Genomic DNA, 13,184 nt, shown 5'->3' with positions numbered 1-13,184 from the left:
AGAATCTATATTCAGACTACAAAAAATGAAGAATTTTTTTACAATGAGGGTACTCAAACACATGAGCAGGTTGCCCAGAGAGGTGGGAGATGCCTCATCCTTGGAAACATTCAAGGTGCAGTTGGATGTGGCTTTGAGCAACTTGGTGTAGTGGAAGGTGTCCCTGCCCATTTGCAGGGACAAATGTGTTGGATGAGACCACCTTTAAAAGTGCCTTCCAACCCAAACCATTCTTGATTCGCATTCTTTCTGCTTACCGAATGAGGTTGAATCTGGAAATTTGTATCACCTGTTCCACAAGCACCATAGAAAGTGCATCCCGACACAGATCAAATTCAGTTGGAGCTGCAGTGCCAAAATCCAACACAATGACAATGCACTGTTCTTGAATCACTCCAAATATCTGCCGGCTCTCACTGGTTAACCATTCCATTCGCTGCTCATACAGCTCAATAGCTCCAATTAGACAATCCACAAAATGAAGAATCAGTTCTTTTTTGGCTGTCAGCTTTATTCAAATAAGGGAGAGAAGGAAATTGAACATCAAAACAAATAATACAAATGCAGCCCCAAGCTTAGCACAGCTGCATAGCTAGTTTGTAAGTGTCAGATATGCCAGCTAAGGTGGCAGTAAAAAAAAAGCATTTTCCCTCCACTGTTTCAAGAGCAAATACTTGACAAATGCATCTAAGCTATAAAGAAAAGGCATTGCATTTTGTCCTAATTGCTTTTCATAATCTTTTTATGTGAGCATGGGACAGTGCCAGTGGGTTGTCTGACTTGTCTGTCTCAAAACTGGAGCAATTAGAATGAGCTCAACACAGGCTAGGATGTAGAAAGGGCTGCAGAGCAGATGGGGGAACAAACAAGGACACAGAAACTTTGTACCTTCTCAGACTAGAACTTTGACTGGCTTTTAAAAAAATTTTTGCAGCAATACAAGGCAGCATATGGTTTGGTTCTAGGGCACTTCAATCTCCACTTTGTCTTTAGCATTTGAAAGGAAAATGTAAAAAGTTTCTTATTTGTACTATTATTCAACTAACAACGCCCAGCATTACAGATTAACTATTTGTGGGTAGGTGCTTAGGCAAATTTAGTTCAACTAACTGCAATCATCAAATAAAACTTCCCATATCTTTTCAGTAAAGTCAAGTCTAGATTCAGTATTAAAATTAAAACCAGCACATCCTTCCTATGAATAAGTGTATACACATTCACCATAGCCTGTGAGTCTAAAAATGCACCACAGATTTCCCCAATATCCCTGGCCCATGTGAGCTGATTTACTTGTTGCCTTCTGCCTCTAACTTCCTTTCCAGGACTAAGTACAAAACCTTGGAAATACAAATGTTTTTAAACAAGAACATTTCTCAGAGAGAAGACATTTTGTGTGTCAGTCTGCACATTTCTTCCTCTCATTTGTATTTTTCTGTGTTCTTTAATATCAACTCAGGCCCTGTAATGTGCCTCCCAGATACAGAGTCTCAGGCACTCTGCCAAAGGAATGTCGGCCTGGGAAGGAGCACTTAGAAATCCAGTTTCCTCCTATGACAGTCAGATTCATACAAAGTTTATTGCACTACACCAACCAAACTCCATCTTAAAATAAAGCAGTTTTCTTAGAATATTCCCTCGTGTAGTAAGCAAGTGCAGATTTCCATTTCTCTGAGGGCCAGCAAACTTCTGACTGTCCTGCCTAATTTTATTCATTCAGTTCGTACCCATTTATTTTTGGACTAGCATGCCTAGCAGAGAAAAGTACAGCTTCTCCCTGTCCCTGTAACTTGCCTTTCTGTAGCATTCAAGGGCAATAATACTACTCTTCTTCTGTCTTCTTTCAGGCTTACATTTCAGCATCAACCAAGCCCTCTTGTAAGATCATCACTCCACTGCAGTTCATCCTACCAGCTCTTCTCAGAACCTACTCTGTTTCAAATGGCTTCCTCTAAGCCTGTACTAACTGTATACAATATGCACTCAACATCCTAAAGGAGATCTGACCAGATTTTATATAGTAGCAAAAATGTCTTTCCTGCTGCTCACATGTCCTAAGATTAAAAGACATTATGTAGATATTTCATACTGAATTAATGGGACTAAAATGAGGGGTAAAGGCTCCCTGAAATGGTTCTTTACCCATTTTTAAGCATTGTGACATCAGAAGTTACTCTAGTCATCAGAAAAATGACAAGCCATTTGCTTTTGTAAAATCTTTTATAAATTAACTCTCTCCCTTCCACACTCACAGGCACATCTCTTCAATCAGAATCCATTCTCTTAACAATGGGGTTGCCAGCAGCTGTTGCTAAGACATTCCTTAGAACATGAGCCTGGGCAGAGATCCAGCTAGCTGTCTCTGTAGAATAGACTGAGCCTTTTGTGACCTGCTGGCACTAAGCAAAGCACTACTTTGCATTGGCAATGACAGTGCATTATGTCTTCTTATTTCAGTGTCCCCATTTGTTTTATTGATTACAATTTTATTTTTTTAACTGGTTCTGAGCATCTTCTCTTTATGGGTTCCCTTTTTCAAGACAGGGTAGATGTTGCTTAGAAACTGCAATCATGTCTGGAGAAGATTTACTGCAATGCTGCACCAAGGCAAGAGACTAAGACTTAGAAAGGAAAAAAAATATCTAATTTTTCTACCACTGATAATTATCACAAACAGATTGACAAAACAGAAGAAAAAATTATCAGAAGATAAAGTTCTCATAAAGAACAAAAGTATTTTTTGTCACAGGAAAGCATTTTAGTCTCATCCTTCTGCTACAGTGATAACTTCTAAGTGCATAGGGAAGGTGCCACAAGCCAGCCACACTTACATTATACACGCTGCCATCTTGTGCTCTCCTGTACTGAGGAAACAGACCATCTGCATATCGAGAAGCCACAGGTTTCCCCAAGGTGGTCACATAATCTACAGTAAAATTTACAAAATATCAAGTTGCTAATCTTCAGAACTACTTCAAAAGGTATTTTCCAGGCTGATGTGTATGTCATCCATGTGTGAGGCACTTGCATCAGTATTGAGCTCTTGACATTAAGAAACTTGAGAGAAATTCTAATTCTGCTTTTGTTTTATTTTCTGATTATATCTATGATGGGGTCCTGAGGCTTTCAACCTCTGGTTGCATCTCCTGCTGTCCTTGGTTGCATTCCCTGGCTGGACCCTAGGCTTGGTTAATTACCTCGCCCTGCTGCAGGACTGTATCCTGTTCAGTGAGGGCACTGCCTGGGCTGCAGTCCCTTTTGGCTCCTGGCTCATTTTCTTCCCATAGAGCAGCCCTGCTTTTGCTGCTTCCTCCCAGCTTAGTCAGAAGTGAGGAAAAAACTCACATCTTATTACTTATAGGCCAAAAAGCTACGCAGGACTTTAATTATTGTGAGGTTTGGGCAATCCACAACAGGACTGCAAATATTTGTCTGTCAAACCAAATACAAAATCTGGTACAGATAATGCTGTTCTCTTACACAATTTAATGGGTGCAGAAGTGAGTGCATCTAAGGAAAAGGGTGCACTCTGCACTTTCACTAGCTAGAAATCTTCTCCGGGATCTCCACTGATAGGAAAACATTAGGGGTGGGAATAGTTAACGTCATAAAGCAGCTATCTGTACACCATGCTGCCCTGCCAAGCTAGTACATTCTGCTCCTAACACTGTAACAACTTTAACCCTGCTTAACAGCTTCTTCTTCATCTGCAGCATACAAGATATCAGGAATTGCACTGGTGATCTTTGAATGCCCCATGGACACAAGCCAGCCAAAACCTTAAATTATGCAACCTAGAACTATGGCAATACATTACAATTCCTACTTCTCAGGCAGCAAGCTGTTCAAAGAAAAGAATATATTACCATGCTCTGCAAAGCACCATTATGGCAGTGGTTAATAATTATTAGCAAACTCTTCCCCTCCAGCTGTCAGATAACTGCAAAGGAACATTTCTCTATAGTCTGACTTTGCATGAAAAGCAGACTGAATTCTAATTAAATTTAACTTTTTCCTTAAAGCTGGATACCCAGAAATAATATCCTATTCCCAAGCACGTTTACTAACCCTGATGATCAATAGTAGATCACAGATTATGGCATGGCATACATTATGTTTGCCATCTGAAAGGAGACAGATCTTATCGCGTGGTATTTGCAAGAAAAAGATTAACAGTCTCAGCAGCATTAGCTATTTCTGAGTGACAGCTATATTGGTGAGGATGTGAACTGCAGCCTAGGGTAAAGAAAGAACTTACAGTTGGGTAAGGAAAGCTATTCTCAGATCCTAAGTCCTTCTCATATTAAAAGGAGAAGGAGTTTCTCAGTTCTTTGAACTGGCAATGTCAGCAACTGTGGATACAGCTTCCATTTCTGCCATTATCATAAGAGACAATGTGAAAATCTCCACTGCATAATGAGTGCAGAATGAGTGTGACTCTCTAGACTATTCAAAGTTGGGGGGTTTATTATCCTATTATTGATATGTCTTTTACCTTTCCTGTGCTGGAATCCAATCTGGGATAAAATCTGGGACAGGGACAATTTGTTTCTTTTGAGACCATAACGCTGAAGCCATTCAGAAGAAGAAACAAGGGACTGTACATCTGTTCTCCACTGACCAACTGCCAGTCTCTTTTTCTTCTCTTTTGATTTCTTCTTGTGGACCTCGTGGAGATCTTCAGGGTCTTGCCTGTGCTTTGAATCAAAGGCAACCGCTGTAAATAGAAATGAGGGAAACACTACATTTATATTGTAACCAAACTATTTCAAAACCAAATGAGATTAATTTCTCCTTTCTTTACCTGTATTCCATGGTACTGTATATATGTATAGCTTACCTCTTGTTTTCTTTTTTTAATACTGAATAATGTCCTTAATCTGGAAAGCTGCTCTCAGTCCTACACATCCAGTTGCTGTTACATCTTTCTATTCATCCATATACATTCACTTTCAATTTATTAAAGTAAATGTCTCTTCTATGTTGAAATTCAAGCCCTGAAATGTAAGTCCAGTTTGCCAAATGGCACTTCTTCCAACTCCTAAGACTCTCTCCTAAGTCTTGGAAATCAGAACACATAACAGGCATTCAAAGATTCAGACCATTACTACATACACATTAGAAGTATTATGCAATAAACAAGTATTTCCTAAAAAATTTATGTTGAACTCCTCCCATAAGCAATAGCATTGTCCCCAGAAGAACCTGACTTTATTTCAAGGCTGGTGAAATTCCCTCAGGTCAAATCACTTGCCTCAAGTTCAAATGATGGTTCTGTCAGTTTCTGCTCTGGGCTGTGATGGATCATGTGCATGCACAAGAAATTATAGACATGAAGGTCCAGGTTCCTTTTAACTTATACAGGACATGGAACACACCTGAGCATGGCAGTAGGGTTTGCTAGGCTAGCTCTACTTGCATTTGGCAGCAGCAGCAGCTCAGACCCCAGAGTGCTGAGGCAGAAATGGAAGCAATGACAAACAATAATGCCTCTGTTCTTCAGCACAGAGGTTCTAGGAGGACTTTGTATTTCCTGTTCATTCCCAAAATACTCTGCATGAGCTAAGCTGTCTCTAGTTGATTAAATGTCCTTGCTGTATCTAAGTTTATTTTCTGTGGACTTTGGAAATTTCTGTACATTTTCTCCAGTACCAACATCATCTGGTGTGTCCCAGTCCTCCATTGCCCATATACCACAAACTGCCTGTAAATGTACTGCATACATTGAACTGACCCAAAATACAAAGAAAGGTACCTCTGTCTCTAATGCCTCCAAAATAATCTTCAGTCTTGTATGGAATATGATTAGAACTCCCTGCTAAATTCAAGTGTTATAACAACCAACCTGGTTCCAAAGGTTCATTAGATAGACAGTTCCACATTTAACACTACATAAAGGAAATAAGACTCTTATCTTCAGAAATCATCCTTCAGTGACAGAGGGCTTCCATGTGGTGTAGACTGGCATGAGTTCTTTCCCAGCCATCAGTCCTACAAGCAGGATGCTGGGCTGGCATGCCTGTAGAGGCTGGCATTTTACCAGTCCTCCTTTGCTCTGTGCAGAAGCAGCAGTGACAGATGTTAACTCTAGAGAGAGGCAGGTGTAGGTTTGCAGCTGCTCGAACTTTGAATACAGTCAGGCATTGTTTATAGTCATTTCAACAGTCATTTCCAGTTTCCTTCCCCAAAAATACATAAAAGTCAGCACAGCACCCCACACACAGCCCAGGTGAGTGTGGCACAGCTTCAGAATGGCTTGTCTACAGCCAGCATGCACACCACAGTGCTCCAAAGGAAACTGGAAGTTATCTAGGAGAACACGGAATCTATGCAAAAATAGTGATGAAATACTCACAGTCACTCCAGGCAAGTCTCTTAGATGGATTAGCAGTCATGTCAGATCTCTTGACTGGCAGCTCCTCTTTGCTTTATTCTGAAACCTTGGGGAATCACTGTTTTAAAAAATTAAAATATTGCCATGCACAGGTCAACATGAACTGGAGACCAGTTCCACATGCCCAGCTAATAATAAACCACAGAAGGATGAGATTAGGGTTTACAACAAGCAAAAAAATAATGTAAAAATGATAGCTACTCCCCTTCTCAAGAAAGGCTGAAGTCAGATCTGACAGGGATCCACAAGCTCAAAAGCAGGAAATCAGGAAATTGGTAATATTATTTCCCTTCCTTCACCCCAAATCATCATTAAAAAGAGCCAATATGCGAGAAAAATGAGTGTGGTGCTTTGGCATGCTGTCAGCCAGTGTATAATATTCTATTATTGCTTTGCAGTATGCCTTACCTTTGCTATAATCCAATTTATGACTAAACCTGGAAGTATCTGAGATCCAGTTTTGTTTAGAGATTCATAACTTTACATATAAGACTACAAGCTGAGTCACAAAGAAAAGGAATTATGTGTGTGAACTTGGTATATGGCCCAAGCACGTATAAGACACAGCAGAGGAACAGAAGACAAAATGCTAGACAAAGCAAGGTAGCATACAGTGGCTGAGTGTATTGCTTTGAGACACCAGTGCTTTGGTTTTTCTTTAAGTAAGTAAGATGAATGAATAAGAGATATTTATGAATCACTAGCAGGCCAGCTGTCAACCATTGTCATCAAGCAGTTTTTCCCACAGTTAAGCAAAAACAGGATAAATATTTAACCCAAAGTCTTAGCCTTCTCCCTCTTTCTTCATCGCAGAATGGAACATGTTATTTATTCCTCTTATATGGGTTTAAATACTCATGTGGAAACATATAACCCATTTCAGTCTTTGTCCTGCTCACGAAGAAAGAGATGAACAGTGAGAAGGGCAGGGAGGACTTTAAAAAAGCAGAACTCTGCATCCTAACACCCCAGGTGTTGTGCAGCACAACCCTTGACTAGCCTTGGCATCAGGGCATTAAAAGGAAGCCCTTGCCACAGGGGAGCCGTGGCATAAAATGCCTGTATTGAAAGGCCACAGCAAGCCACAAGACTTGTGCCATTTTTCTCTCTACAGAAGAAGTATCATAGTACTCTCATGGTAATAGCTAAGACACATTCTAGCATGCATCAGAGAATGAATTCCAGGTGCTGACTCATTTTCCAGATGCCCAGAGATATGGCAACAGATTTTCCCCTGCCTCAGCCTCCAGCACCACCTCTAGTTGCTTGTGAACAACACCTGGAGGTGAAATGTTAGCTCTGTATGAAAAGGAGCATTTGAAAACAGATGAAGCAACTTCCAATGGAAACATTGAGTTTTACCTCAAGTCTTGGAAACAGAGAGCTCAAAACCAATGGTAGCTGGGATGACCTTCAGCCGAAGATCTGAATCCAAACAGGTTATTTTCAAAAGGTGAACCAGAGTTCATCTGAGCACCTCTACCCTTTCTGCTCTGGCCAGCGCAAACAAACTGCTAAAGGCATAACCCAGCACTGGCTCTGGGTGTGTAGCATGTGTGGGTGGTTTTGTTTGCTGAGGCCATTCCGCTGGGCTGTCCCTGACAGGCAGGAATGTCTTGGGAAAGCCCACACGCCTTACAGCCCAAGAAGCTGCCCTACACCACCTGAAGCACCAAAACCCAGAAAAAGGCAGTGCAGGGGGCTGAGCCTGGTGGCTGCCCACTGAGGAAATGGAATCATGGAATCACGAATGGGTCAGGTCAGAAGAGACCACAGTGAGTGATCTGGTCCAATTTCTGCTCAAGCAGGCAGAGCTTTCTGCCAGAGCACATGGTGCAGGATCGTGTCCAGGATGTTCTTGAACATCTCCAGGGAGGGAGACTCCACAACTTTCTGGACAATTTGTTCCAGTGCTCAGTCACCCCCACAGCAAAGTTCTTCCTCTTATTCAGGTGGAACTTCTCGTGCATCAGTTTCTGCCCTTTGCCTCCTGTCCTAGTGATTAGCACCACTAAGAAGAACGTGGCTCCCTCCTCTTGTTACACACCCCCGTCCGCCCCCCTCCCTTTAGATGTTTATGCACTGATGGGGTCCCTTTTCAAACAGGGCACAGGTGTCACAGCCGAACCACAGCGGGGCCTTGGAAGAGGGGAAGAGCGGGACAAGGGCCAAGATGAGCCCCGGCCCCGTCGCCCACCGGCGCTGCGGCCTCTCAGAGGCCCCCTGAGGCAACCGGCCGCGTCCCCGTATCAGCGCATGGCAACGGGCGGGGAAGGGAAGCCGGGGCCTCGGGGGTGAAGGACAACGGCTCGGCGCCAGCCCTGCGCCAGTGCCGGGACCCGGCTGCCGCTGCCCTGCGGCGGGACCGGGGCTGCCGCCTGAGCCGCCTCCTCTCCTCCCCCAGCGCGGTGGCGCCCGCCCGGCCGCCCACCACCCTCACCTGCCTCCAGCCGCGGCCTCTCCGCACCGCCGCCTGCCCGGCCGCGCTCGGAGCCGCTGAGAGCCTGGAGACCGCGCGGTTGCTACGGCCCGGCCCGGCCTCACCCCGCGCCGCAACCACCGAGCGGCGGGAGGGACGGCGCGAGGGCTGAGCTGCCCGAGGGCCGGCGGGACGGGCACGGGCATGATGGGCACGGGCATGATGGGCACGGGCATGATGGGCACGGGCACGGGCATGATGGGCACGGGCGGTTCTGGGGCCACTGCCCCTGCCGCTGTCCTTGCCCCTGCCCCTGCTACTGCCCCTGCCACCGCCCCCACCCTGCCCCTTCCCCTGCCACTGCTGCCGCGGCGACACCGATGCGGAATAAATTCATCCTCAACAGGCGCCTGCACAACGCCGTGCATTCATTCCTTGGGGAGCCAGAAATACGCGGGCCAACTTGGAGAGTTACAGAAATCTATATATAGAGCATTCGAGCCTTTTGGTCTCGTTAATTCTTAATTTAGGCTAAGCCGTTGACAATATTTATAACAAGAGCAGCCACGCATGTCCTTTATTTAAGTCAGAGGAACTGACTGGGGAGTTGCTGTGCTCACACAATCACAGAATCAGTCAAGTAGGAAGGGACCACAGTGGGTCATCTGGTCCAACCTCCTCAAGCAGGGTCAGCACATTGCAGAGGATTGTGTCCAGATGGTTCTGAGTATCTCCAGTGAGGGAGACTCCACACCCTTTCGGGACAATCTGTTCCAGTGCTCGGTCACCCCTACAGTAAAGATCTTCCTCATATTCAGGTGGAACTTCCTGTGCATCAGTTTCTACCCCTTGCCTCTGTCCTGGTGAATGGCACCACTGACAAGAGCCTGGCTCCTTCCTTTTGGCATCCCCCCTTTAGATAATTGCATGCACTAAGGAGGTCCCCTTTCAGTCATGTCTTTTCAAGGCTGAACAGGCCCAGCTCTTTCACCCTTCTGGAGAAACCAAAATAAGAACTATCCTAAAATATGTGCACCATAAACCTGAACTTGGTATTAAAAAGCTCCTGTTGACCTAAGATAACCAGAACCCCAGGTGTTTATTTGCAGTATTTGGTCTGTAAATGTTTGTGAGCTCAGTTTCCAGCTGAGAGACAGATAGGGCTGAGATTTGTGCTTTACCTGTTTTGCTCTGATTTACTATGCAATCACAGAGTAATAAAAAAAAATGTCACTTTATAGGATCAATGGATCAGCCTTACCTGCATATTGATGTTCAGATGGAAACACACACCCACAGGCCTTCCAAAGCATTGGCTTCAGCTCTCCAAGATTGGTAAACGGAGACAGGCAAGAGAAGTTCCTTATAAGGCATGTGGTTGGGATGGGAACATGACTTTCTGGAGCTCCAGTTTCTCATAATAGGAGTTAAAAGACTAGCCTAGGCATGGCAAATGATTTGGGCTTGCACAACTCTTCCCCTGAGGTATAGAAAAGGCGTTTATTTCTCAGGCATGAAACAGTTTCCCATCATATCATTAAAAATAGTACAACTGAATGTTCTCAGGATCCTTTCAGACACCATGACTGCCACAGCACAAGCTTCTGTAGAGACTCATATTTTTGGGGGAAGGCTTAAAAAATTTCTCTTGAAAGTGTAAGTGGAATGGATTTGTAAGTGGGTGCCCAAAAATCAAACTAGTCATTGTTATGCTTTGATTTGTTATGCTGCTTCCAGCGAATTTTTTAACCATCACTCAGGTAATTTTTTATGCACTATACAGAAAAGTTCCATCCATTGTCATGCATAAATATCTGTAAATGTAGTAATTACAAGGTTTTTTTTAAAAGCGATCATATGTGCTGAAACTTTCCCTGCATAGAGTGTGCCAGAAAACTTCTCTTGAGGCTTGGCTGCACTAAACAAAATATGTTGCAAGAAAACATTCCTTTAAATGCTTTGAACTGCAGGGCTTATAGAACTGCCTGACAAGCCCAGGGGCAAAGGCTGACAAATGCAAAGCTACTTCTGGCTCCCACGGGCTTTGTAATCTACTGGCTGTTGTCTCTTAGGTGAAATTCTTAGGAAAATAAAATGCTCTCCGCATATCTCATAAACATTGTTCATGTGGAAGCCCTGCCTTGGCCATTGCCAGCTCTGTAACTTGTGAAAATGAGGAATGTATTCTCAGATACTGCCTGCTCAATGAGGCAAGGCTGAATAATAAAGGAGGTGGGGGATCCAAGTAACTTGAAAGTGGGAATTGACTCCTTGTCCATTGGGATGATAAAATTAAATCTGGAGCCATTCTGTCATCTGACCTTTAGGCTGAATGACAAAGTGATTTTGATGGGTGGGAACGTTATGATGTCATTGGAACATGCATCCTGAGATTGCATGAGCAAGCATGGCTTTGTTCTGACTCGAGTACTTCACCTATCAGTAAATATATTTGATCAGTTTTTCTTATGGATAAAAATCAGAATTCTCAGCATTTTCTCTCTACTTTCTCTCTACTGGTGCTTAGAACAGGTAACTGTTGGCTTGTGGCTTATGATTACTCCTTTTGAACCAAAATAAAGACATAATCCACTCTTCTCCTGTCTTTCATTAAAAAAAAAAAAACCCTGACTCTTTAACATAATATCTTATTTCTTTTAGATAACTAAAACCACATTTAACATAAAATTGCAAAATTTCTTTATCCATGAAAAGCAGTGTACATGAAACATCTAATCTAACTGCTAATGTATTAAGAGACTTTCTGTCATGGTGCACAGGATCAGTAGGTAAGGACACTCATGGCACTGATGCTTATGGCTATGATAGTACAAAGAATGAAGCTTCACCAGGAAGTTTAATGCTGTCACACATCCTTCCCCAGAGTGTCATGCTTCCTGTTGACTCCCTTTCAGAGAGAAACAGGAATCATTTGCAAGGGGTAAGGAAAAGAACAAAAACAAGCTGGACTGAACCTGGGTTAATGCTGGCCTTACACATTGTTTACAGTGATTGTCTTAAAAAAACCCTGCATACACCTAAAAATAGTCAATCAGCACAGAATATATAAAGCATAAAAATATCATCAAATTAGTAAAATACTCCTTTCAAGTGTATGTGGTTCTGACCCCTCAAGTGCCTCCTAAAAACTTTCTAACAAAAAATTCTTCAGATTATTTGAGAACCAGAGGTAAATCAGCCATAGAAGAAGTGTCCCTGTCTAACAAACTATAATAGCTGTAGGACTAAACTGTTAATCATGGAGTGATAATGAAAAGCTGGGCATCACTTGTGAATGTCTAGTGCCCATGTTTAAAAATCTAGTTTCAGGCCTTGAGGAAAGAGAGTTGCATTTCCAACAGAAGCCAGCAACTGGTTGTCCTCACCAGCCCACCCGTGTTTTTGAGCTGTGCATGTCTCCTCTACTTAGTCATGCACTGCTGCTTCCTGAATCTACCAGTGCAGTCTTGAAAGAAGCATAGTTGCTGAATATGCATATACCATTCTTCAGCTTTTCTAAAAATTTCTTCTTTTTACTTTTTTTTTGGACCTATACTTAACTAGAAGTGTTTCCAAACTGAAACTTTTCCATCCCTATGACTTTCTGTCTTCCAGTCACCACATGTAGTATGGCCAGGTATTAATGGAGGTGACCTTGTCACTGAAGAGGCAATGCTACTTGGAACAATGCATAACAGATAAGCCAAAATTTAAAATGAAAAAGTAATTAAAATATTGCAGGGCTCCATGACCTTTGTTATTAAGACAGGCATTGCAAATCAAGGTTTGCCACTCCCTGGTACCCACACAGTGTTTGTGTCTTCTGGAATGGAGGATGAAAGACACAAATACTGCTGATTTCTTATTGCCTTGGGGTGATATTGCCTTACCTAGATCACATGAATTTCTTTCCAGGTAGCCTGCTTGCACAAGCTCAAAAGCATGCTAGCAGGCACCATGCCAGTGCTTGATATACTGTACTGAAAGAAGAATGAGGCATTCCGCTAGAAGCTCTTGTTCTTCCCCAAGTCCATTGGCAGTGATGTTCTTCTTCCCGATTTTGGAAGTCACTCTTATTTACAGCTTGTCTTTGACCTGAGGGCTTCTTTTTAAGAAGACTGGAAAGAACTGATTTCTTCTTCCAGTAAGGAATTATCTCATAATTTGCCATGAAATTTTCATGTCTTCCCACAACAGGATGATTCTAATTGACATGTGTAAAAAGTCCCTGCCTACTTCTACTAACATCTGCCTGCTAATATCCTTTTGTCTGTGAACCCCCAGGACAGGACATTGAAAACCTAGTAGCTTATCAAGGAATGAGTAATACCAATACAGGTAAAGAAGCTGGGAAGCACAGAGAGCAAAAGTGGA

At 43.0% G+C, this 13,184-nt stretch overlaps 1 protein-coding gene across 1 annotated transcript in view; it reads right to left on the bottom strand.

The window, feature by feature from the left end:
- Positions 1-8,879, bottom strand: part of VWA3B (von Willebrand factor A domain containing 3B) — a 60,438-nt gene extending 51,559 nt beyond the window's left edge. The window contains exons 1-5 of the mRNA XM_058018245.1: positions 8,832-8,879; positions 6,353-6,449; positions 4,493-4,714; positions 2,829-2,923; positions 258-508 (exon numbers count right to left, since the gene is read on the bottom strand). Coding sequence (XP_057874228.1) covers positions 258-508; positions 2,829-2,923; positions 4,493-4,714; positions 6,353-6,392 — 608 coding nt within the window. The 5' untranslated portion in view covers positions 6,393-6,449; positions 8,832-8,879. The remainder of the gene's footprint in view (positions 1-257; positions 509-2,828; positions 2,924-4,492; positions 4,715-6,352; positions 6,450-8,831) is intronic.
- Positions 8,880-13,184: the final 4,305 nt, after the last annotated feature.

Source organism: Melospiza georgiana, chromosome 2 (genome assembly GCF_028018845.1).
Source record: "Melospiza georgiana isolate bMelGeo1 chromosome 2, bMelGeo1.pri, whole genome shotgun sequence".
Lineage (NCBI taxonomy): Eukaryota > Metazoa > Chordata > Aves > Passeriformes > Passerellidae > Melospiza > Melospiza georgiana.
Note: the sequence above shows the minus strand (reverse complement) of the source record. Positions and strands in the feature narration are given on the sequence as shown.